The sequence below is a fragment of the Oncorhynchus tshawytscha genome, linkage group LG03, assembly GCF_018296145.1.
Source record: "Oncorhynchus tshawytscha isolate Ot180627B linkage group LG03, Otsh_v2.0, whole genome shotgun sequence".
In the NCBI taxonomy this organism is placed as follows: Eukaryota; Metazoa; Chordata; class Actinopteri; order Salmoniformes; family Salmonidae; genus Oncorhynchus; species Oncorhynchus tshawytscha.
This window is the reverse complement of record NC_056431.1, coordinates 73,566,050-73,590,851: the sequence shown is the minus strand read 5'-3', so window position 1 is coordinate 73,590,851 and position 24,802 is coordinate 73,566,050. Positions and strand designations below refer to the sequence as shown.

General features: G+C 44.0%; 1 protein-coding gene across 1 annotated transcript; it reads left to right on the top strand.

Moving 5' to 3' along the window:
- The first annotated feature begins 1,035 nt into the window (after positions 1 to 1,035).
- On the top strand, positions 1,036 to 23,959 carry LOC112243252 (interferon alpha/beta receptor 1a-like). The gene is made up of 7 exons (XM_042320105.1): positions 1,036 to 1,232; positions 8,784 to 8,910; positions 10,448 to 10,488; positions 21,143 to 21,303; positions 22,180 to 22,333; positions 22,490 to 22,647; positions 22,803 to 23,959. Exons 1-7 carry the CDS (start codon positions 1,181 to 1,183, stop codon positions 23,142 to 23,144), a joined length of 1,035 nt encoding a protein of 344 aa, XP_042176039.1. The 5' UTR covers positions 1,036 to 1,180; the 3' UTR covers positions 23,145 to 23,959.
- Positions 23,960 to 24,802: the final 843 nt, after the last annotated feature.

Sequence of the window (24,802 nt, the reverse complement as noted above, 5' to 3'; positions counted from 1 at the left end):
GTGTTTATCTGGGACTGGTCTTGTTCCATTGGCACTAATCCCTGAAACCCAAATAAACCTGTAGAAACTTGTGTAGATCTGGAAGTATTGAAAAGGTGTACGCAATATGATGGTAGCTCCATGTTGACCTCTGATAGGCCAGGTGGGATTTAAAGACATTTGATGTTGAGGTGTGTTGTTTTTCATTTTGTATTGGCATTGGTACAACACAGTTCTTTTGCTAGCTAGGTCTCAAAACGATCTTGTTGGAGCTCTGATCTTGACGCTGCAAGAAAGACACTGCTTTTCTATGCACTAAAGTAGATGGGTGATACATTTTTATTTATTTAACTAGGCACGTAAATTAAGAACAAATTCCTATTTACAGTGTTAAACTGGGCGAAGAGTGTTGTGGTTTTAAATTAAATTTACCTGCTAGGTATACGTGCAACAACACTATTCGCACAGTTTAACACTGTACATATGAATTTGTTTTTAATTTACGTGCCTAGTTAAATAAAGGTTAAATACAAAATAAATAAATGCGTCACCCATCTAGCTCGCTAAATAGCTAGTGTTAGCTAAACAATCGCTAGCTGATCGTTTTGTGAATAGACCTCGTGTGCATTGCATTCAGATTTGCTATTAAAAAATATAATTTTGTTGTCGCAAACGAACTAGCTAAGAAGCTATCTATCTATTCAATTAAATTCAAGGGCTTTATTGGCATGGGAAACATGTGTTAACATTGCCAAGGCTATCTATCTATCTATCTATCTATCTATCTATCTATCTATCTATCTATCTATCTATCTATCTATCTATCTATCTATCTATCTATCTATCTATCTATCTATCTATCTATCTATCTATCTATCTATCTATCTATCTATCTATCTATCTATCTATCTATCTATCTATCTATCTATCTATCTATCTATCTATCTATCTATCTATCTATCTATCTATCTGTACAAAAAAACGTAATGACGTAGGACCAATCAGAGTAAAGTTAATGAGTTCCGACGTCATTCATACGTCTCCATTATAAGTCATTTCCTTGGCGTCCATATCGGATTGTTTATCCGGTGATGTTCCACAGCAACTAAAGCTGGGAGTGGGAAGATGAACGATCTGCGAATGTAGTTTTTTGGGGGAAAAACGTACCGTTGGGTTACTTGTTAAATAATCATTATTCATCATGAAGGTGGGCTTTGCACTCGTTCTCCTCTGGTCTCTCCCAATAACCAATGGTAAGTACAGCAACTAGCTCATTTAGCTGTAGTTAGAGATTCCTGTAATGGATGTGTTTTTATTTTATTTTTTTACATATATTTGTAAATCTTTATTTAACTAGGCAAATCGGTTAATGACAGCCTACCCCGGCCAAACCCTCCCCTAACCAGGACAACGCTGGGCCAATTGCGCACTGCCCATAGGTACAGCCCGGGATCGAACCAGGGTCTGTAGTGATCCCTCTAAACATACACATGATTAGCAGATGTTATTGTGAGTGTAGCAAAATGCTCGTGCTTCTAGTTCCGACAGTGCAGCAATATCTAATATGTAACCTAACAATTCCACAACAACTACCTAATGCACACAAATATAAGTAAATTGATGAAGTAAGAATATATTTATATGGATGAGCAATGCCCGAGCAGCATAGGTAAGATGCAATAGATGGTATACAATACAGTATATCCATATGAGATGAGTAATGCACGTTATTGTAAACATTATTAAAGTGACTAGTGATCAATTTATTAAAGTGGCCAATGATTTAAAGTCTGTATGTAGGCAGCAGCCTGTCTGTTAGTGATTGCAGTCTGATGGCTTTGAGATAGAAGCTGGTTTTCAGGCTCTCGGCGGTGTGGTAATCCTAACCCTAGCACTGAGATGCAGTGCCTTAGCCCGCTGCACCACTCGATAGCTACGTTAGGACGAAATTTGGGGTTAGCTATATAGATGTTGGCCCCGATGTTATATGGATACAATTGTTACGTTTTCGCGTCCAATTCACTCTGGAGTGCCAGGGTACTCTGGACGTTCGCAAATGCAAAGTATTGTCAGATTGTCCGTTCATAAATTCAGAGCGCACACTTGACTGGACTGCAGAGCCCTGACCTCAACCCTATTGAACACCTTTGGGAGGTGTAGGGTTGATCGGAGCTTTCCGACATCAACCGCAGTCAAGTACCCAAGCTAGAAGAGCTGATTGTGTTGTGTTCATGTTATCTAGAGGGATGGTGCCTGTGCTGCTGGCAATAATTGTATTGTAGAGTGTTTGTAAACAGTTATTCTGCACTCCGGCGCTCAGACGAGAGCGCTCTGAAGTCAGAATAGATGGCCAGAGTTGAATTCACGAATGCACAGCTCGTCCTTGACTCCCGGTTCCATTACACAGGGTTAGGATTGGATTGCCACTCAGCCATATTTCCACGTTACAGTGCTTGTTAACGGGAAACGGTTACCTGTGCTAATTAGCTAGCCATCAGCGTCTCCGAACACCTGTGTTTAATTAAACAAAGACAGACGCCGAAAATGTGTTTTCACTGAAAAATACTGTCGGCTGCAACTGTGTTAATCTTTAAAACGGTGTACAGTAAGTATATTTTGCGTTTGTTAAATTATTGATATGACAGTAAAGGGATTTGTTGCTAGAACCATACCGGAATTGTGAATCGATTCACGTTTAGACGGAGTATTTGGCTGTTTTGTTTTCGAGACAATTCGCGCTTTAAACAAAACCTGTACATTAATTTGGACTAAGGATTAACCAAATACACCACAGTCTGTCGTTTCCAAATGGGCGCAAATTTAATCTGAGTAGGTAGAACGAGCAAGGAGGTGGGCAGAGCCTAACCGTTGAGAACAAATTCTCATTTACAACTGCGACCTGGCCAAGATAAAGCATAGCAGTGTGAACGGACAGCAACAGAGTTACACATGGAGTAAACAATAAACAAGTCAATAACACAGTATACTTTGTATTTTTTATTTAAAAAAAGTCTATATACATTGTGTGCAAAAGGCATGAGGAGGTAGGTGAATAATTACAATTTAGCAGATTAACACTGGAGTGATATATGATCAGATGGTCATGTACAGGTAGAGATATTGGTGTGCAAAATAGCAGAAAAGTAAATAAATAAAAACAGTATGGGGATGAGGTAGGTAAATTGGGTGGGCTATTTACCCTGCAGCGATCGGTTAGCTGCTCCGATAGCAGATGTTTAAAGTTGGTGAGGGAGATAAGTCTTCAACTACAACGACATTCTAGACAATTCTGTGCTTCAAACTTTGTGACAACAATTTGGGGAAGCCATTTCTTGTTCTTGTATGATAATGCCCCCATGCACAAAGTGAGGTCCATTTAGAAATGGTTTGTTGAGATCGGTGTGGAAGAACTTGACTGGCCTGCACAGAGCCCTGACCTCAACCCTATGGAACACCTTTGGGATGAATTGGAATGCCGACTACGAGCCAGGCCTAATCGCCCAACAATCAGTCCCCAACCTCACAAATGCTCTCCTGGCTGAATGGAAGCAAGTCCCTGCAGCAATGTTCCAACATCTAGTGAAATCCTTCCCAGAAGAGTGGAGGCTGTGATGGCCATGATGGCCATCAATGGCCATGATTTTGGAATGAGATGTTTGATGAGCAGGCGTCCTCATACTTTTGGCCATGTGGTGTGTATTTTCAAATGTCTTTCATGAGGGAGGATAATGGAAGAAAAAAGTACAATTAGACCTTTCAGTTAGTGTTTTTACTGATATCAATTTTGTTTATGAATTAAGTGATTAAAACAATTCCATTACCTAATTGAATTTATGAAAAATTCGGTAGTGGAATTTCTGCAATTGGCTACATTTGGAATTTTATAGTAGTCACACCATCGTTGGGTTCACAAGTTTGGACAGCACAGTAGAGTACAGTGAAGTAGAGTACATTACTGTACAGTACACAGTAGATCACACGACTTGAGTACACTGTACTCTACTGAGCTGTACTGTGGTGTACTTAGATGTCTATGCTTGGTTTAGATTTGGTCCGGAACAACTAAATTTCGTCTTGTTTGGATGCAGAGCTCATTTAGAATAATGCCCAAGTATGCAAAGGAGGATATTTTATATTACAGACCTTTTGTGTACTTACTTGGGTCTACGCTGTCGTTGACGTATTTTATAAGGAGCACATGCGTGTTGAAGTTGAGAAAAAATGTAGGCGGGGCACACAAAAATTTAGGAACACAATGCAAAATATTTGCGCTAATATTGCTAGAATACGTAATTGTTCCAGGCACATTGGTGCTCCTAAATAAAATAAAAATGTTATCCTGGTCACACAGCATAATATTTAGTCGCATATGTGTGTAAAGTGTTCTCACTGTAGAGCCCTGCATGTGCTACATCACCATGAAGAGAATAACATTCATAATTATGCATTTCTGTGTAGTACAGACCCATGATTAAATTCCGTTACCGCAACTCTGTTACTGGGTGTAAATCCACTTTATTTACTGTAGTTCAATAACCAAAATATATATATTCAGAGTCAATGTGTCATGTCATAGCTAACGCCCCTTTCTGCAGATATCGTTGAATTCGGAGCAAATATTTAAGACTATTTGGAGATGTTAAAAACGAATGACACGTTTACTAACTTTGGTTAGTTCTTCCACAACAATTTAGGCAACAGGGGTCTCGATCCAGGATGGGTTAGCTATGTGACAAAATGCAAGTGTTTTTGAACCCAGCTACTGCTATAAGACACAATTAACCAAGCAAGATGACTAAACCGACCGGAGGGGATATTTAGACCATTGTCTTTCGTGTGTAATAATCCTGCTGTCATCTTGAGTTTTCATTTGAAGCATGTTGCTATACGTGGCTTGTTTTGGATCATTTGCAAAGACATTGGCAACTTTATTGTAGTCAAATTTTGTTCTCGGGTTATCGCAGTCACAGAGCAACCAGATAAAACCATGTGATTTAATGTTTAGCGCAAATCTTCTAATGGATGAAGTGACGCGGGAGGCCAAAAAAAGCATCTCACGATGCACTTAGCTGTTCTGCAAGGGGTCTGAGGCAGCCGTTAGATCACGAGTGTTTTCAAGTGCAACTTTAAGAACGATGTTTTTTTGTGGAAACTGCTCTGAGATTTAACTTATGCTCTTGGGAAATCGGGCCCAGCTCTCAAACTCTGCTCCCAAATGTTTTTGTAAATGTGGGAATGAAAATGTGCTTTTTTTGCAGAGTTGGACAGCATGACTAAGAATATTTGTAGTTAAAGAATTTAGCGAACCTATCCGATGTAAGGTGTTTCTCATTTGTTACGGTGTTCGTATTTTATTTATTATTTTACCAGGCAAGTCAGTTAAGAACATTCTTATTTTCAATGACGGCCTAGGAACAGTGGGTTAACTACCTGTTCATGGGCGAACGACAGATTTGTACCTTGTCAGCTCGGGGGTTTGAACCTGCAACCCTCCGGTCCAACGCTCTAACCACTAGGCTACCCTGCCGTATCAGGAGGTGTATCCACAACTTTAAGCTACATAGTAATTTGACAGAGGTAATGAACTGGCTATTGTTCAGTATAGCAATTGATAAAACAGGACCATGTTGGAAAAACAAGTTTATGTCAATATTACACAGGTAAACTAACTGTTACAGAAACCAGGAATACAGACCGGCTGTATGTTATGGTACCTACTGACCAAAGAAGATGTTTTAAAATCTATTCATTTTTTTCAATGAATATATTGTTAAAGTAAAGGTTTAATAAAGAAATGCAGACAGGGACAACATTGCTACAAGACAAAACGGCTCACTCAATCAAGCCTAATAGTGTTGTAAGTATAAAAGCAATGCTTGCTTTCATAAAATCAAAAAAGCTTGGAAAAGGTAGTGGAATGGGGTAGGATGAATGCAATACATTACCTTCTATGCAGCACAAAACACATTATTGTGGGAGCACCTCTAAGACTATGAATTTGGCTGGTTTTCTTTTGTTACAGTTTGAATCCTAAGCAACTTTCCTACACATCGTTTGAAGTACAATAAACCAACATGGCTACTTTAGTAGATCAACGTTGTGTGCTGGAAATCCTTTGTAGAGCATGGGTGGAGTACGCATTGCGGTGCTCAGGAATTCTCTTTTTCGGCTTCAGACCCATGCTTACTTTTAACTTAATGTTTTTTGTTTTGTTTTTAATACTCTACATCACATTCCCAGAGTGGGTTCTCTCTGTTTATGAACACCACCAACTCAGTCAATGGGAAAATGGATTCAAAGGGAAATCCCTCTGCTGGTGACTTGTTGAATGTGCTATTTTTATTTTGTTTAACCTTTTATTTAACTAGGCGTTTAAGAATTTGTTCTTGTTTTCAATGACGGCCTAGGAACAGTGAGTTAACTTCCTGTTCAGGGGCAGAACGACAGATTTGTACCTTGTCAGCTCGGGGATTTGAACTTGCAACCTTTCGGTTACTACTCTAACCACTAGGCTACCCTGCTGCCCCAATCCTAAAGGTGGGCTGTGATTGGTTAATGACCTACAGTGCATTTAAAAGGTATTCAGACCCCTTGACTTTACCACATTCTGTTACGTTACAGCCTTATTCTAAAATTGATTAATTAAACATTTTCCTCATCAAACACAATATGAAGCAGAAGGTAGCCTAGTGGTTAGAGCGTTGGGCTAGTAACCCGAAAAGTTGCTAGATTGAATCCCCGAGCTGACAAGGTAAAAATTTGTCGTTCTGCCCCTGAACAAGGCAGTTAACACACTGTTCCTAGGCCATCATTGTAAAAAATAATTTGTTCTTAACTGACTTGCCTCGTTAAATGAAGGTTAAAAAAAAATACCCATATTGACAAATCAAAAACAGCTTTTTAGAAATATTTGCAAATGTATTTCCAATAAAAAAAACATACCTTGTTTCCATAAGTATTCAGACCCTTTACTATGAGACACGAAATTGAGCTCCGGTGCATCCTGTCTCCATGGATCATCCTTGAGATGTTTCTACAACTTGATTGGAGTCCACCTGTGGTAAATTCAACTGATTGGACATGATTTGGAAAGGCACACACCTGTCTATATAAGGTCCCACAGTTGACCGTGTATGTCAGAGCAAAAACCAGGCCATGAGGTTGAAGGAATTGTCCGTAGAGCTCAGAGACAGGATTGTGTCGCTGCACATATCTGGGGAATTTACCAAAACATGTATGCAGCATTCAAAGTCACCAAGAGTACAGTATCCTCCCATCATTCTTAAATGGAAGAGGTTTGGAACCCCCAAGACTCTTCCTGCCCGGCCAAACTGAGAAATTGGGGGAGAAGGGCCTTGGTCAAGGAGGTGACCAAGAACCTGATGGTCACTCTGACAGAAATGCAGAATTCCACTGTGGACTGGGAGACTAATCAGGATCGAGGTAAAGATGTACAGAGAGATCCTTGATGAAAACCTGCTCAGGACCTCAGACTTGGGCAAAGGTTCACCTTTCAACAAGACAACGACCCTAAGCACACAGCCAAGACAACGCAGGAGTGGCTTCGGGACAACTCTCTGAATGTCATTGAGTGGCCCAGCCATACCCCGGACTTGAACCTGATCAAACATCTCTGGAAAGACTTGAAAATACCTGTGCAGTGATGTTCCCCATTCATCCTGAGCTTGAGAGGATCTGCAGAGAAGAATGGGAGAAACTCCCCAAATACAGGTGTGCCAAACTTGTAGCTTTATACCCAAAAAGACTCGAGGCTGTTATTGCTTCCAAAGGTGCTTCAACAAAGTACTGAGTAAATGGTCTGAATCATTATGTAAATGTGATATTTCAGTTTTGTATTTTTTTTAATGCATTTTCCAAAAAATTTAAACTTTTTGTTTTGTCATTGTGTGTTGATTGCAGGAAAATCGCAATTTTAGAATAAGGCTGAGTGAACCAAATGTGGAAAAGTCAAGGGGTCTGAGCACTTTCCGAATGCACTGTCTAATGTAAATTTCTATGTCTAGGTGGGTCACATCATTAAAATTACCAGAGCCCACTCTGGAAATTTGACATGTTTGAAAAAGTATATATTGTTAAAAATAAGATAAATCAAAAAAGCGTAGTACATTATTTTTTTTTTTATGTTGAATAAATGAATGTGGAAATTATTTCAGAGTCTAGACATACTCCTTATTGGAGAGAACACAATAAGGAGTTATAATGACGCCAAGATGTCTATCCTAATGATCTGTATACACGTACATGGTCTTAAATGGCCACTTTAATCATGTTTAAATGATGATAATAATAATAGTTTGCTACAAAGGAAAACAGCATGTTAAACATCCTCCCAATGCTGTTCCTATGAGAATTACAAGAACATTCTGACATACTGAAAATATTTCTCGCTGGCGTGGAATCGGCCAATAGAAACGCTGGCGTGGAATCGGCCAATTGAAACGCTGGCTGGCTAGTGAGGTCACTGTCATTGTTGCCAGTCAATTGTTTCTTTCTCACCACAGGGGTGTGTTTGCTTATTGGTTCTTCAGAGATTTTAAATATGGGATCAATTCCTCTTTTTTTTGTATATTTCATATTGTCCACAGGACATGTGAATTGGTGGTTGGCTGTGATGTAGTGATGAAATGCAAAGCCTAAAGTATGCAAATGTTGAGGCTATTTTAACTTAGTTTGCTGCCGAATCAGTTGATAATATCCAACTCCCATCATGTAAACAACACGGTACCAAACAGTGAAGAACTATTCAGTGACCCGGTCTGCCTGTCTTACTCTCTGTGTTCCAGTGCTTGCAGAGCTGCCTCAACCTCAGAACCTGACTCTGCTCACCCTGAACACACAGTATGTACTGACGTGGGACTGGGACCAGACGACCACAGGCAACTCTGTTACCTTCACTGTAGAGTACATTGCGTAAGTCACCAGATGCACTCACACCACCCCCGCAGACCCCTCCTACATGTCACATACTGTAGTTCACCTCCCCCTCCTACAGGTCACATACTGTAGTTCACCTCCCCCTCCTACAGGTCACATACTGTAGTTCACCTCTCCCTCCTACAGGTCACATACTGTAGTTCACCTTCCCCTCCTACAGGTCACATACTGTAGTTCACCTTCCCCTCCTACAGGTCACATACTGTAGTTCACCTCCCCCTCCTACAGGTCACATACTGTAGTTCACCTCCCCCTCCTACAGGTCACATACTGTAGTTCACCTCCCCCTCCTACAGGTCACATACTGTAGTTCACCTTCCCCTCCTACAGGTCACATACTGTAGTTCACCTTCCCCTCCTACAGGTCACATACTGTAGTTCACCTTCCCCCTCCTACAGGTCACATACTGTAGTTCACCTCCCCCTCCTACAGGTCACATACTGTAGTTCACCTCCCCCTCCTACAGGTCACATACTGTAGTTCACCTTCCCCTCCTACAGGTCACATACTGTAGTTCACCTCCCCCTCCTACAGGTCACATACTGTAGTTCACCTCCCCCTCCTACAGGTCACATACTGTAGTTCACCTCCCCCTCCTACAGGTCACATACTGTAGTTCCCCTCCTACAGGTCACATGCTGTAGTTCCCCTCCTACAGGTCACATGCTGTAGTTCCCCTCCTACAGGTCACATGCTGTAGTTCACCCCTCCTACAGGTCACATGCTGTAGTTCACCTCCTACACCCAAACAGGTCACTGCTTTATTTTACCACCACAGGTCATGATCTGTAGTTAGGCCAAGACTGCCTCTCAGGTCACATACCCTCTAGTTCACTCCCCCCAACAGGGTCAAGATGAAGATGAAGATGAAGAACTGGAGCCTCCTGACAGGACCACACGCACCTGCTGTAGACCTCCACAGGTTCACATGCTGTAGTTCCCTCCTACAGGTCACATGCTGTAGTTCCCCTCAGACTGGGTCACAAAGACTTAGTGCCCTGATAAAAAGGTCACATGAATGGAGAAGGCAGACAGACAGGTCACAGATGAAAAAAAATTAACTAAATGAGAGGGAAAATAAACACAGTTTGCAGACAGTCCCATTTAAACACCAACAGGTCACAGCCACACCCAGCCACAGCCACAGCCACACCCAGCCACCCCTACACCCACATGCTGCCACACCCCACTCCAGCCAGGTCACATGCCCAGCCCACCCACACCCAGTCACATGCCACACCCAGCCCACCCTACAGGTCACATGCCACAGTTCACCTCCCCCTCCTACAGGTCACATGCTGTAGCCACACCCAGCCTACAGGTCACATGCCACAGTTCACCCTCCTACAGGTCACATGCCACAGCCCCACCTATAGGTCACATGCTGTAGTTCACCACAGCCACAGCCAAACAGTGACCGTCTGCTTTATTTTACCACCACAGAGAGTCATGATCAGGTACAGCCAAGACTGCCACAGCTCATCACTGACCCACACAGCCACTCCCCAACAGGAAGTACAAGATGAAGATGAAGATGAAGAACACAGCCGTGTGTGTGACACAGCCACACCACACGCACCCGCTGTGACACAGCCACAGGCTAACACAGCCACAGTGGGCAGCCACAGTTCACACACAGCCACAGCCACACACAGCACAGCCACAGGTCACACAACAGACACTGCCCTGATAAACACAGGTGAGCCACACACAGGAATGGGAGAAGGCAGACAGACTTGGGCACAGATTAAAAAAATTAACTAAATGAGAGAAGGAAAATAAACACAGTTTGCAGACAGTCCCATTTAAACACCCACACACAGCCACACCCAGCCACAGCCACAGCCACAGCCACACACAGCCCACACACAGCCACAGCCACACACAGCCACAGCCACACACAGCCACAGCCACACACAGCCACAGCCACACACAGCCACAGCCACACACAGCCACAGCCACACACAGCCACAGCCACACACAGCCACACACAGCCACACACAGCCACAGCCACAGCCACACAGCCACAGCCACACACAGCCACAGCCACACACAGCCACAGCACAGCCACACACAGCCACAGCCACACACAGCCACAGCCACACACAGCCACAGCCACACACAGCCACAGCCACACACAGCCACACACAGCCACAGCCACACACAGCCACAGCCACAGCCACACACAGCCACAGCCACACACAGCCACAGCCACACACAGCCACAGCCACACACAGCCACAGCCACACACAGCCACAGCCACACACAGCCACAGCCACACACAGCCACAGCCACACACAGCCACAGCCACACACAGCCACAGCCACACACAGCCACAGCCACAGCCACAGCCACAGCCACAGCCACAGCCACACACAGCCACACACACACACACAGACACACACAGACAGCCACACAGAGCCACACAGACACACACAGCCACACACAGCCACACACACAGCCACAGCCACACACACACACACAGCCACACACACACACAGCCACACACACACACAGCCACACGCGTGTGTTGATTGAGCTTTCAGAAGTTGTAAAGGCACTCAAATCTATTAGTATTAAGAAAGCCGGCTGGCCCGGATGAATTGAACCCTAATTTTTCAAATAATGGGTGCAGAGATTATTGCTGCCCCTCTCACTCATATATTAAATATTTCATTGGTGAGTAATACCATTCCTAAAGTCTGGGAAGCAGCCTACTTCACGCCTTTACGTTAAGGATGGAGATCTGTCCCAATTGGATAACTATCGTCCCATGTCTAAACTGTCTGCACATCCAAACATTTAGGAAAAAAACTGAGTTGATTTTTTTTTTTTTTCAGGTTCTCAATTCCAGTTGGGTTTTAGAGCCCAGTATGCTGCCCTACCAAGCAAAAAGGCAGTAACTGCTCATAGTGTGGATCTGTGGAAAATTACTTTTATTTACCTTGGTTTCACAGTAACTTTATACAGTAACTGTTAACATGACCCCAATTTTCACCACAACTCAATACAATAGAGGCAGGATACTTGTCCACATGATTAAGCATGTATTTACTGTTGCAAAAATGACGTTAACTCATTTTTGACCAAATGAGCAGTTACTGCCAGTTTTGCTTGGTAGGGCAGTATAGTACAATTACTGCAATAATGTTGTTGGTGATTTTCTAGATGCTCACTTTCTATCGACTTGTCAAAGGCCTTTGACACTATTGACCATGCCCTGCTGTTGAATAGACTAAATACATGTTTAAGTGTTGATGCATTGTATTGGTTCCAAAACTACCTTTCTGACAGAACAGTGTGTAGCACAGCAGGGTATGGAATCTGAGTTTCGAAGGCTTGCGATAGGCGTCCCCCAGGGCTCCACTTTAGGTCCGATCTTTTTTACACTATATAAATTACATAGGGAAGACTGTTGACTCTGCAAATCTCCATCTGTATGCTGATGACACAATTACTTATTCTTGCACATCTAATATTAAGATCGCTTTTCTGGACTTATAGTTGGCTTTTGATGTTATTCAGAGACATCTTTTCAAATTGAAGCGTGTGCATTTTTTTTCTTATATTTAGCAGATGGAGTCACTTTCAGATTTTAACTATGAAAGGCCAGCAAATTGATAGGGTCACCTCCTATAAGTATCTTGGGAATTAGTTAGATGAAAAGCTGAATTTTAAACAGCACATTGATAACATTGACGAAGAAACTGTAGTTGCAATTGGGTATCTATTTTAGGAACAAATCTTGCTTTTCAATGTCTGTCAAATTATCTTGTTCAAAGCACTTTGTTATCGGTCCTCGATTATGGTGATATTGTCTATATGCAGGCCTCCACAAGTATCTTAAACTGGACATAGTGTATCATGGTGCTTTAAGATTCGAAATAAATGCTACATCAATTACCCATGGTGCAATGTACCTCTCTCGCCACCAGGAGGCTAAAGCACTGGTACACTTTTGTATACAAAGCATTGATGGGACAACTCCCTTTGTATCTCTGTTCGTCACTGACCAGATCAGTCACTCAATACAGTCTTCCTTCACAGTCGCTGCTGTCCTTGTCTATTCCTAAGGCTAGGACTGAGGTGGGGAAGGCTAGGACTGAGGTGGGGAAGGCTAGGACTGAGGTGGGGAAGGCTAGGACTGAGGTGGGGAAGGCTAGGACTGAGGTGGGGAAGGCTAGGACTGAGGTGGGGAAGGCTAGGACTGAGGTGGGGAAGGCTAGGACTGAGGTGGGGAGGAGGCTGGGGAAGGGACTGAGGTGGGGAAGGCTAGGACTGAGGTGGGGAAGGCTAGGACTGAGGTGGGGAAGGCTAGGACTGAGGTGGGGAAGGCTAGGACTGAGGTGGGGAAGGCTAGGACTGAGGTGGGGAAGGCTAGGACTGAGGTGGGGAAAGCAATATTTTTCCCCATAATGCCTTCATCCTGGAATATGCTTTGAAAGATATTAAAGTTATGGAAGTTAGTGTCTTTGCCTGTTTTTAAGACGCTGATCGACGACACTCTTTGTGATAGCTGCATTTGTTTCTAATCTTCAAATATATACACTGCTCAAAAAAATAAAGGGAACACTAAAATAACACATCCTAGATCTGAATGAATGAAATATTATTTTTAAATACTTTTTTCTTTACATAGTTGAATGTGCTGACAACAAAATCACACAAATGATCAATGGAAATCAAATTTATCAACCCATGGAGGTCTGGATTTGGAGTCACACTCAAAATTCAAGTGGAACACCATACTTCAGACTGATCCCACTTTGATGTAATGTCCTTAAAACAAGTCAAAATGAGGCTCAGTAGTGTGTGTGGCCCCCACCTGCATGTATGACCTCCCTACAACGCCTGGGCATGCTCCTGATGAGGTGGCGGATGGTCTCCTGAGGGATCTCCTCCCAGACCTGGACTAAAGCATCCGCCAACTCCTGGACAGTCTGTGGCAACGTGGCATTGGTGGATGGAGCGAGACATGATGTCCCAGATGTGCTCAATTGGATTCAGGTCTGGGGAACGGGCAGGTCAGTCCATAGCATCAATGCCTTCCTCTTGCAGGAACTGCTGACACACTCCAGCCACATGAGGTCTAGTATTGTCTTGCATTAGGAGGAACCCAGGGCCAACCGCACCAGCATATGGTCTCACAAGGGGTCTGAGGATCTCATCTCGGTACCTAATGGCAGTCAGGCTACCTCTGGCGAGCACATGGAGGACTGTGCGGCCCCCCAAAGAAATGCCACCCCACACCATGACTGACCCACTGTCAAACCGGTCATGCTGGAGGATGTTGCAGGCAGCAGAACGTTCTCCACAGCGTCTCCAGACTGTCACGTGCTCAGTGTGAACCTGCTTTCATCTGTGAAGAGCACAGGGCGCCAGTGGCGAATTTGCCAATCTTGGTGTTCTCTGGCAAATGCCAAACATCCTGCACAGTGTTGAGCTGTAAGCACAACCGCCACCTGTGCACGTCGGGCCCTCATACCACCCTCATGGAGTCTGTTTCTGACCGTTTGAGCAGACACATGCACATTTGTGGCCTGCTGGAGGTCATTTTGCAGGGCTCTGGCAGTGCTCCTCCTGCTCCTCCTTGCACAAATGCGGAGGTAGCGGTCCTGCTGCTGGGTTGTTGCCCTCCTACGGCCTCCTCCACGTCTCCTGATGTACTGGCCTGTGTCCTGGTAGCACCTCCATGCTCTGGACACTACGCTGACAGACACAGCAAACCTTCTTGCCACAGCTCGCATTGATGTGCCATCCTGGATGAGCTGCACTACCTGAGCCACTTGTGTGGGTTGTAGACTCCGTCTCATGCTACCACTAGAGTGAAAGCACCGCCAGCATTCAAAAGTGACCAAAACATCAGCCAGGAAGCATAGGAACTGAGAAGTGGTCTGTGGTTACCACCTGCAGAACCACTCCTTTATTGGGGGTGTCTTGCTAATTGCCTATAATTTCCTCCTGTTATCTATTCCATTTGCACAACAGCATGTGAAATTTATCATCAATCAGTGTTGCTTCCTAAGTGGACAGTTTCATTTCACAGAAGTGTGATTGACTTGGAGTTACATTGTGTTGTTTAAGTGTTCCCTTTATTTTTTGAGCAGTGTATATAACTTGTGACACTTTAGCTGTGTTTGAATACTCATACTAACCGTACTATTTTTGATGTACATGCTTATTTGGCATAGTATGGATCTTTATTTAACCAGGGAAGTCAGTTAAGAACAAATTCTTATTTATAATGTCACCCTACCAAAAGGCCTCCTGCAGGGACGGGGGTCTGGGATTAAAAATAAATACAATATAAATATAGGACAAAACACACAACTACATAAAGAGAGACCTAAGACAACACCATAGCAAGGCAGCAACACATGACAACACGGCATGGTGGCAACATAACTTGGTAGCAACACAAAACATGGTACAAACATTATTGGGCACAGACAACAGCACAAAGGGCAAGAAGGTAGAGACAACAATACATCACACAAAGCAGACACAACTGTCAGTAAGACTGTCCATGATTGAGTCTTTTTGAATGAAGAGATTGAGAACTGTCCAGTGTGCGTGTTTGTTGCTGCAGCTAATGACTGGAAAGAGCTGCAAACTGAAAAGAGGATCGACTCAGGGATGCGTGTGCTTTGAGAGATTGGAAACCCAAATTGGTCTACACGGACAAGTTCTGGCCTGGTTTAGATCTCATCTGTCGGAAAGATATCAGTTTGTCTCTGTGAATGGTTTGTCCTCTGACAAATCAACTGTAAATTTCGGTGTTCCTCAAGGTTCCGTTTTAGGACCACTATTGTTTTCACTATGTATTTTACCTCTTGGGGATGTTATTCGAAAACATAATGTTAACTTTCACTGCTATGCGGTTGACACACAGCTGTACATTTCAATGAAACATGGTGAAGCCCCAAAATTGCCCTTGCTAGAAGCATGTGTTTCAGACATAAGGTAGTGGATGGCTGCAAACTTTCTACTTTTAAACTCAGACAAAACAGAGATGCTTGTTCTAGGTCCAAGAAACAAAGATCTTCTGTTGAATCTGACAATTAATCTTAATGGTTGTACAGTCGTCTCAAATAAAACTGTAAAGGACCTTGGTGTTACTCTGGACCCTGATCTCTCTTTTGAAGAACATATCAAGACCATTTCAAGGACAGCTTTTTTCCAGCTACGTAACATTGCAAAAATCAAAAACTTTCTGTCCAAAAATGATGCAGAAAAATTAATCCATGCTTTTGTCACTTCTAGGTTAGACTACTGCAATGCTCTACTTTCCGGCTACCCGGATAAAGCACTAAATAAACTTCAGTTGGTGCTAAATACGGCTGCTAGAATCCTGACTAGAACCAAAAAATTTGATCATATTACTCCAGTGCTAGCCTCTCTACACTGGCTTCCTGTCAAAGCAAGGGCTGATTTCAAGGTTTTACTGCTAACCTACAAAGCATTACATGGGCTTGCTCCTACCTATCTCTCTGATTTGGTTTTGCCGTACATACCTACACGTACACTACAGTCACAAGACGCAGGCCTCCTAATTGTCCCTAGAATTTCTAAGCAAACAGCTGGAGGCAGGGCTTTCCTATAGAGCTCCATTTTTATGGAACGGTCTGCCTACCCATGTCAGAGACTGCCAAACTCGGTCTCAACCTTTAAGTCTTTACTGAAGACTCATCTCTTCAGTGGGTCATATGATTGAGTGTAGTCTGGCCCAGGACAGGAAGGTGAACGGAAAGGCTCTGGAGCAACGAACCGCCCTTGCTGTCTCTGCCTGGCCGGTTCCCCTCTTTCCACTGGGATTCTCTGCCTCTAACCCTATTACAGGGGCTGAGTCACTGGCTTACTGGGGCTCTCTCATGCCGTCCCTGGAAGGGGTGCGTCACCTGAGTGGGTTGATTCACTGATGTGGTCATCCTGTCTGGGTTGGCGCCCCCCTTGGGTTGTGCCATGGCAGATCTTTGTGGGCTATACTCAGCCTTGTCTCAGGATGGTAAGTTGGTGGTTGAAGATATCCCTCTAGTGGTGTGGGGGCTGTGCTTTGGCAAAGTGGGTGGGGTTATATCCTTCCTGTTTGGCCCTGTCCAGGGGTGTCCTCGGATGGGGCCACAGTGTCTCCTGACCCCTCCTGTCTCAGCCTCCAGTATTTATGCTGCAGTAGTTTGTGTCGGGGGGCTAGGGTCAGTTTGTTATATCTGGAGTACTTCTCCTGTCCCATTCGGTGTCCTGTGTGAATCTAAGTGTGCGTTCTCTAATTCTCTCTTTCTTTCTCTTGGAGGACCTGAGCCCTAGGACCATGCCCCAGGACTACCTGACATGATGACTCCTTGCTGTCCCCAGTCCACCTGACCGTGCTGCTGCTCCAGTTTCAACTGTTCTGCCTTATTATTATACGACCATGCTGGTCATTTATGAACATTTGAACATCTTGGCCATGTTCTGTTATAATCTCCACCCGGCACAGCCAGAAGAGGACTGGCCACCCCACATAGCCTGGTTCCTCTCTAGGTTTCTTCCTAGGTTTTGGCCTTTCTAGGGAGTTTTTCCTAGCCACTGTGCTTCTACACCTGCATTGCTTGCTGTTTGGGCTTTTAGGCTTGGTTTCTGTACAGCACTTTGAGATATCAGCTGATGTACGAAGGGCTATATAAATAAATTTGATTTGACTTTGGACCTTTTTATCAGAATGTGACTGGCAGAACAAGTGTTGTATGTGGAGGATGAGGGCTGCAGTAGATATCTCAGATAGGGGGGAGTTAGGCTTAAGAGGGTTTTATAAATCAGCATCAACCAGTAGGTTTTGTGACATGTATACAGAGATGGCCAGTTTACAGAGTGTATCCTATAAGGAGCATTGGTGGCAAATATGATGGCTGAATGGTAAAGAACATCTAGCTGCTCGATAGCACCCTTACCTGCCGATCTATAAATTCTGTCTCCGTAATCTAGCGCGGGTAGGATTGTCATCTGAATCAGGGTTAGTTTGGCAGCTGGGGTGAAAGAGGAGCGATTACGATAAATCTAGACTTGGTTTCCTCTAACTTTAGCCTGCAGCTTTGATATGTGCAGAGCACAGTGCACCATCTAGCCATACTCCAAAGTACTTGTTTGAAGTGACTACCTCAAGCGTTAAACCTTCAGAGGTCGTAATCACACCGGTGGGAAGAGGGGCATTCTTCTTACCAAACCACATAACCTTGTTTTGGAGGTGTTCAGAACAAAAGGTCAAGGTAAGAGAAAGCTTGTTCGACACTAAGAAAGCTTTGTTGTAGAGCATTTAACACAAAATCTGGGGAGGGGCTATCGGAGTATAAGACTGTATCATCTGCATATAAATGGATTAGAGAGCTTCCTTCTGCCTGAGCTATGTTAATGTACATTTTTGAAGAGCGTGGGGTCTAGGATCGAGCCTTGGGGTACTCCCTTGGTGACCGGCAGTGGCTGAGACAGCAGATGTTCTGACTTTATACACTGCACTATTTGAGAGAGAGTCAGTAAACGAGGCCAAAGACCCCTCAGAGACACCAATCCACCTTAGCTGGCCCACAAGAATGGAATAGTCTACCGTATCAAAAGCTTTGGCCAAGTCAATAAAAATAGCAGAACAACATTGCTTAGAATCAAGGGCAATGGTGATGTCATTGAGGACCTTTTTCAGGTTGCAGTGACCCATCCATAACCTGAGCGGAAACCAGATTGCATAACCGAGAGAATACAGGAGACATCAAGAAAGCCAGTCAGTTGATTATCGACAAGTTTTTCCATCACTTTTAAACAGGGCAAAATAAAAAATTGGCCTATAACAGTTAGGATCAGCTTGATCTCCCCCTTTTTAAATAAAGGATTAACTGTGGCTCCCATCAAAGCAATGGGAACCTCCCCAGAATGGAGATACAGGCTTGGCAATGATAGGTGTAAGAACCTTTTTTTTAAAGAAATGGTCTAATCCACCTGACTCACGTTTTTTTGGGGGGGTCAAGTTTAAGGAATTCCTTTAGCACCTCGGACTTAGTGACTGCCTGCAGGGAGAGACTTTGTAGCGGGGCAGGGGAAAAAGAGGGAGAAGCATTGGGGATAGTCGCATTAGAGGGGTGGGAGATGAGGAAATGTTGGACGGGCAGGGAGGCATGGTTGAGTCAAATAGGAACCCTGACTTAATGAAATGGTGATTTTTTTTTTTTTTTTTTTTTTTTTTAAAAGCTCAGCCATGTTCTTGTCAGTAACAACCACATCAACATTAAGGGACATGGGCGGCTGTGAGGAGGCTGGTTTATTCTCCAGGTCTTTAACTGTTTTCCAGAACTTCTTGGTGTTAGACCCACAGAGCTAGAACTGCTCCTTAAAGTAACTGACATTGGCCTTCCGGATAGCCTGAGTGCACTTATTTCTCATTTGCCTGAACGATAGCCAGTCAGCCTGAGTATGTGTGTGCTGAGCCTTTCGCCAAATGCAATTCTTGAGGTGGAGTAACTCTGCAAGATCGCGGTCGAACCAGGGGCTGAACCTTTTTTTTGTTGTAATTCTCTTTTTTTTAATAGGGGGTGTTTGTTAACAATACCATTGAAAATATCAAAAAAGATCCAAGCGCCTTCGACAGAGGGGATCAAGCTGTCTCTATACCATTTTACAGATATAGTTAGTATGACAATTCCCAGATTTGGTCCTAAATATACACGCAGAGGACACTATTTCTGTAATTTAGGGCCCATAATGCAATTCCTCAAAAAAGGGGGTGTGGCTTCACAACATTTTCAGATTTGATGTATTTGGTGGAAAATATGCAGCCGAGGTCTGACGAGAGAGAGAGAGGATACAAATTCATTGCTTTAACTAATTATGACATGTTGAGGAATGTCATAAAGTAATTACTTTTCAAATAAGTTACACATTTTGTTAGCTACGCTATCCTTACGAACCACATAGCATATTACAGTAGTATGTACCAGTATGTTAGCTAGCTACCTAATGTTAGTTGGCTACTAATACATCGGACTTGCCAGTATATCAACTATATGCTATTTAATTTAGTTAAATTGTGTAGTCTTAGTGTTCTCAGTGGACATTGTTAATTCGCTCTGGCGATCTTTAAAAAAATATTATAAAAATAATTTAAAAAGCATGATTAAATTGTTGCCAGCAGCACAGTTGGTTACCAACACTATGGATAACATGAAACCAGCCTAACCAGCTCTGCTAGGGTGAGTAAAATGGTCAGAGTGAAGTGTTCTCTCATTTGTGTCTGGATGTAGCTAGCAAGCTAGCCAACATTAGCCAGTTACAACGGCACCCAAGCTGAGGTCAGAACACTTGGATCAACCCTAGCCCTCCACCAGAGCGTCCAGTGTGCGCTCTGAGCGCTTATGAACAGATCATCTGACACCGCTCTGAATTTAGGAACGCCCAGAGCGTGCAGTGTGTGCTCTGAGCGCTTATGAACAGATCATCTGACACCGCTCTGAATTTAGGAACGCCCAGAGCGTGCAGTGTGTGCTCTGAGCGCTTATGAACAGATCATCTGACACCGCTCTGAATTTAGGAACGCCCAGAGCGTGCAGTGTGTGCTCTGAGCGCTTATGAACAGATCATCTGACAACGCTCTGAATTTAGGAACGCCCAGAGCGTGCTCTGCCACTCCCAGATTGAATTTAAGAACACGGCCAAAGTTGTATGATGTCCTAGCTAATCATTTGTTTTTCTAACAATCTAGCAAGCGGTTGCAAAGCAACAGCATCAACTTCCGGGATAGACGGGTGAAGCACTAGTACGCTCAACTGAAAGAATACCGTTTAGTTTACAGTGTAATAAAATTAACAAATAGTTAATTCACTCTATATACAGTATGTTAGTGTGGGTATTCGAACACAACTTTTGTATTTTTCTGTAATATTTTCTTATATTTCTTATTCTTATATTTTTACACGCTGCTATTTCCCTGTTTTGCCTTGTCAGATCGCCCCTCACAAAATAGGCTTTTAACCTCAATGGGTCTTACCTGGTTAAATAAACTGAAAATATAACTCACACACAGCGACACGCCAACACGCACAGCGCAACTAGCAACACACACAACTAGCACAGAGACCGTTAATCTGTCCTTCACCAAGAATCATTCCCAGGACTCTGGAGTCGCCTGTATGGCAACTATTGATTATTAGTGAGTTTATTTTGGTCTTATCTGTTCTTCCCCCTGTCTAGCTTCGTTGGGCCCACCGTCCAGGGTGGAGCTGGCTCCTGTGGGGAACCTGCTGGATGTGACCATCTCTGACCCCCTGACCAGCACCCAGCACTCCATGAAGGAACACGTCCTTTTCCTGTACTACCGCATCCTGTACTGGAGCCGCTCTGATGACCCTCAGGTACTGGCACAACCTTCTGCCTTGTTTTGTGGCCTCTAAAGACTCCTGGGCCTCCTCTCAGTAACTCTGGGACTGCTGTCACCTGGGCCTCCCCTCAGTAACCCTGGGACTGCTGTCACCTGGGCCTCCCCTCAGTAACCCTGGGACTGCTGTCACCTGGGCCTCCCCTCAGTAACCCTGGGACTGCTGTCACCTGGGCCTCCCCTCAGTAACCCTGGGACTGCTGTCACCTGGGCCTCCCCTCAGTAACCCTGGGACTGCTGTCACCTGGGCCTCCCCTCAGTAACCCTGGGACTGCTGTCACCTGGGCCTCCCCTCAGTAACCCTGGGACTGCTATAAAATACCAGAAGCTACAGCATGGTGTAACACTAAACAATAAACTTAAAGATAGGAACACAAGTGTGTTCTAATAAGGCTTTCAATGCAGGTATCTGGTTGGTGCTCTGTATTCTAGAAGGTTTTGAAGTGTTCCATGATGGTGCTCTGTATTCTGGAAGGTTTTGAAGTGTTCTATATTCAGATGAAATGCAAAGTTGTTGTTCCATGTTCTCTGGAACTCTTCCAGTTGAAACAACATCAATAACCCTTCTGCTGTGTCCCTGTGTTACACCAGAGCAGATAGGTATGATTTATATATCATCTCTATGTCCCAAACCTTTCCTGGAGTACCCCCAACCGTTCCACTTGTTGAGACGTATTCAGGACTAGCACATCTGATTCAACTTGTGAAGGGCTTGATGAGTTCACCACTAGAATCCCATGTGCTCCTACTGGAATGGGTGAAATAAGTGGAACGTCTGGGGGGGGTAGTGCAAGAGAGGGCAGCGTATCCCAACCCTGTCTGATTTTATAACGTGTTCTTATTGGATGTTCAGGGTCTGAAGCCTAAAGTGTTGGACTCTAGCAACAACCTGGTGACGCTGCCTGAGCTGGAAGCCTGGACGTGGTACTGTGTCATGATCCAGTCTCGCTACGACTACTACAACAAGACTAGCAGCTACACAGAACCCCAGTGCATGCAGACGGAGGGTAGGAATGACCACTTCACACTAAAGACTTGGAGATTTGTTTCCAAGTTGCTTGACAAATTACCTACCTGTATAATGTGTGTAGAGATGCCAGAGTGTGTTTTACAGGAGTAATTGCATAATAAGGCCACTAAAGTGTGACTGTCCTCGTCCTCAGGTGACACCCCGTACGGGCAGATCTTCCTGTACTTCCTGGTCTCCATGATGGTGTGCTTCCTGCTCGTGTTGCTTCCCTCCTACACCTTATTCAGGTTCTACAGAGTCCTCAAAAACACCTTTTACCCCTCTATCCAGCTGCCTGTACACATCCAGGAGGTAGGCCTCACAAATGCTTACTCAACAGTAAACAGCATAACAGTAATATCCAGGTGTACCGTCCATCCTCTTGGTTGGTGGGTGTGTCTGTGTGTTTAAGGGTGGTTGGGAATAAGCAATGACAATTTTATCTTTCTCTCTTCCCCTCCCCCCAGTACCTCTGTGACTCCTCCCCCGGCTCCGACATGCCCCGCCTCCTCACTGCTGATTCAGAGGCGGAGCTGTGCTGTGATAAGCTGACCATCTGTCCTGAGGTGGTGCTACTGGAGATACACGTCCCTCCTCCCCTCACAGCGCCCCCCTCAGAGCTGGAGCAGGACAGCGACAGGCACATCTGCCAGGACAGCCGAGACTCTGGGATCTGCTCCACAGAGGGAGGCTCCACCCAGCAGGGTTGTAGTTGTGGGGAGCCAATCAGGACAGACCAGGAAGTGGATTCCTGGCAGACACTGGCGCAGGCCAAGATGGAGGAGATGGGGAGAGACGTCATATCATGAAAGTCCAATATTTTTGGAAACTTGTCTGTTGACATGTTTAACATTTTGGGACTATCAAATACCTAAATATTTTTTTTTATGGATTATTTTATTTATGCAGCAGGATGGCATGTGATTCTGGTCTTTTAGTATACCAGTACACTGTCAGCTGCCTGGGTTGGCCTGGGAATCCCATGTTGCTGTGTGTTTTTTAAGGGTGTAGAAACATGCATAAAAAGTGTCAGATTTGGTATGGAGGCCCATTGACTTTAAGATGTCTAAAAGACCGCAGTCCACCTTTCTTTTCTATGACTTGTGTATAGAAGCTGTTCAGGGTCGTGTTGGTTCCAGACGTGGTGCACTGTGGTTGGTTGAGTCTTTCACAACGTGCTGCAGCAGGGTGAGAATTAGAACAAAACACAATGCAGCGGTTTTTTTTGAGCGCGCTTCTTGTCAACGTGACAGAAGGATCAGCCTGGCCTCAGACGAGACATAACATAGTAAGGTTAAATCTGTGATGTGTTACGGTTGATATGGTTACTTAAGTCAAAAACTAAAGTAGGGAGGTTGGTTGGGTGTATAATGTCAACGTCTAGCAACCCAAAGGTTGCATGTTTGAATCACATCATAGATAACATTTTAGCTAATTAGCAACTTTGCAACTACTTAGCACGTTAGCTTATCATAACTCTTAACCTTAACCTGATTCCCCCAGCCCCTAGCCTAGCTAACGTTAGCCAAAATACATTTCAATACGTAGCATATCATACGAATTGCATTTTGTAACATATATGAAATGGACATGTACATATGAATACAAACCATACGAAACGTAACATATGATACTCATTTGAATGTTACAGCTTTACGTTTACTATGTTCCTTCTACCCCTGAGTCCAGGTTGGAAGGACCTGTGGAAATAGAGGGGAGAGAGGCTGTCAAGATCAGGGATGGAGATGATTTATGTGAGTCTGGAAGGAGAGTTTACAGTCTAACCAGACACCTAGGTATTTGTAGTTGTCGAGGAAGAGTCTAGGAAGAGTCTTGGTACTTCCGAGCGTCTTCCATTTAAGGGTGATGGAGGCCACTGTGTTCTTGGGAACTTTCAATGCTGCATACATTTTTTTGGTACCATTCCCCAGATCTGTGCCTCGATACAATCCTGTCTCGGAGCTCTACGGACAATTCCTTCCACCACATGGCTTGGTTTTTGCTCTGACATGCACTGTCAACTGTGGGAGCTTATATAGACAGGTGTGTGCCTTTCCAAATCATGTCCAATAAAAAAATTAATAATCAGATCCTCAGAGTTCTTTGCCATGTTGAACTTCCAGTGACCCGTCAGTATGAGGGAGTGTGAGAGCGATGACACCAAATTTAACACACCTGCTCCCCATTCACACCTGAGACCTTGTAACACTAACGAGTCACATGACACCAGGGAGGGAAAATGGCTAATTGGGCCCAATTTGGACATTTTCACTTAGGACATTGGACATTTTCACTTCTTCTATATATAGATATATATATATATATATATCTATATATCTCTATAACCGAACAAGGCATCTCTATAACAGAACAAGGCATCTCTATTACCGAACAAGGCTTCTCTATAACAGAACAAGGCTTCTCTATAACAGAACAAGGCTTCTCTATAACAGAACAAGGCTTCTCT

Excerpts from the sequence above, each read along its gene's own strand:
- LOC112243252 (XM_042320105.1), top strand. The coding sequence starts at position 1,181 with ATGAAGGTGGGCTTTGCACTCGTTCTCCTCTGGTCTCTCCCAATAACC. Across the intron at positions 1,233-8,783 it reads GTCTCTCCCAATAACCAATG|TGCTTGCAGAGCTGCCTCAA; the intron begins GTAAGTACAGCA and ends TCTGTGTTCCAG. Across the intron at positions 10,489-21,142 it reads GATGAAGAACACAGCCGTGT|CTTCGTTGGGCCCACCGTCC; the intron begins GTGTGACACAGC and ends CCCCCTGTCTAG.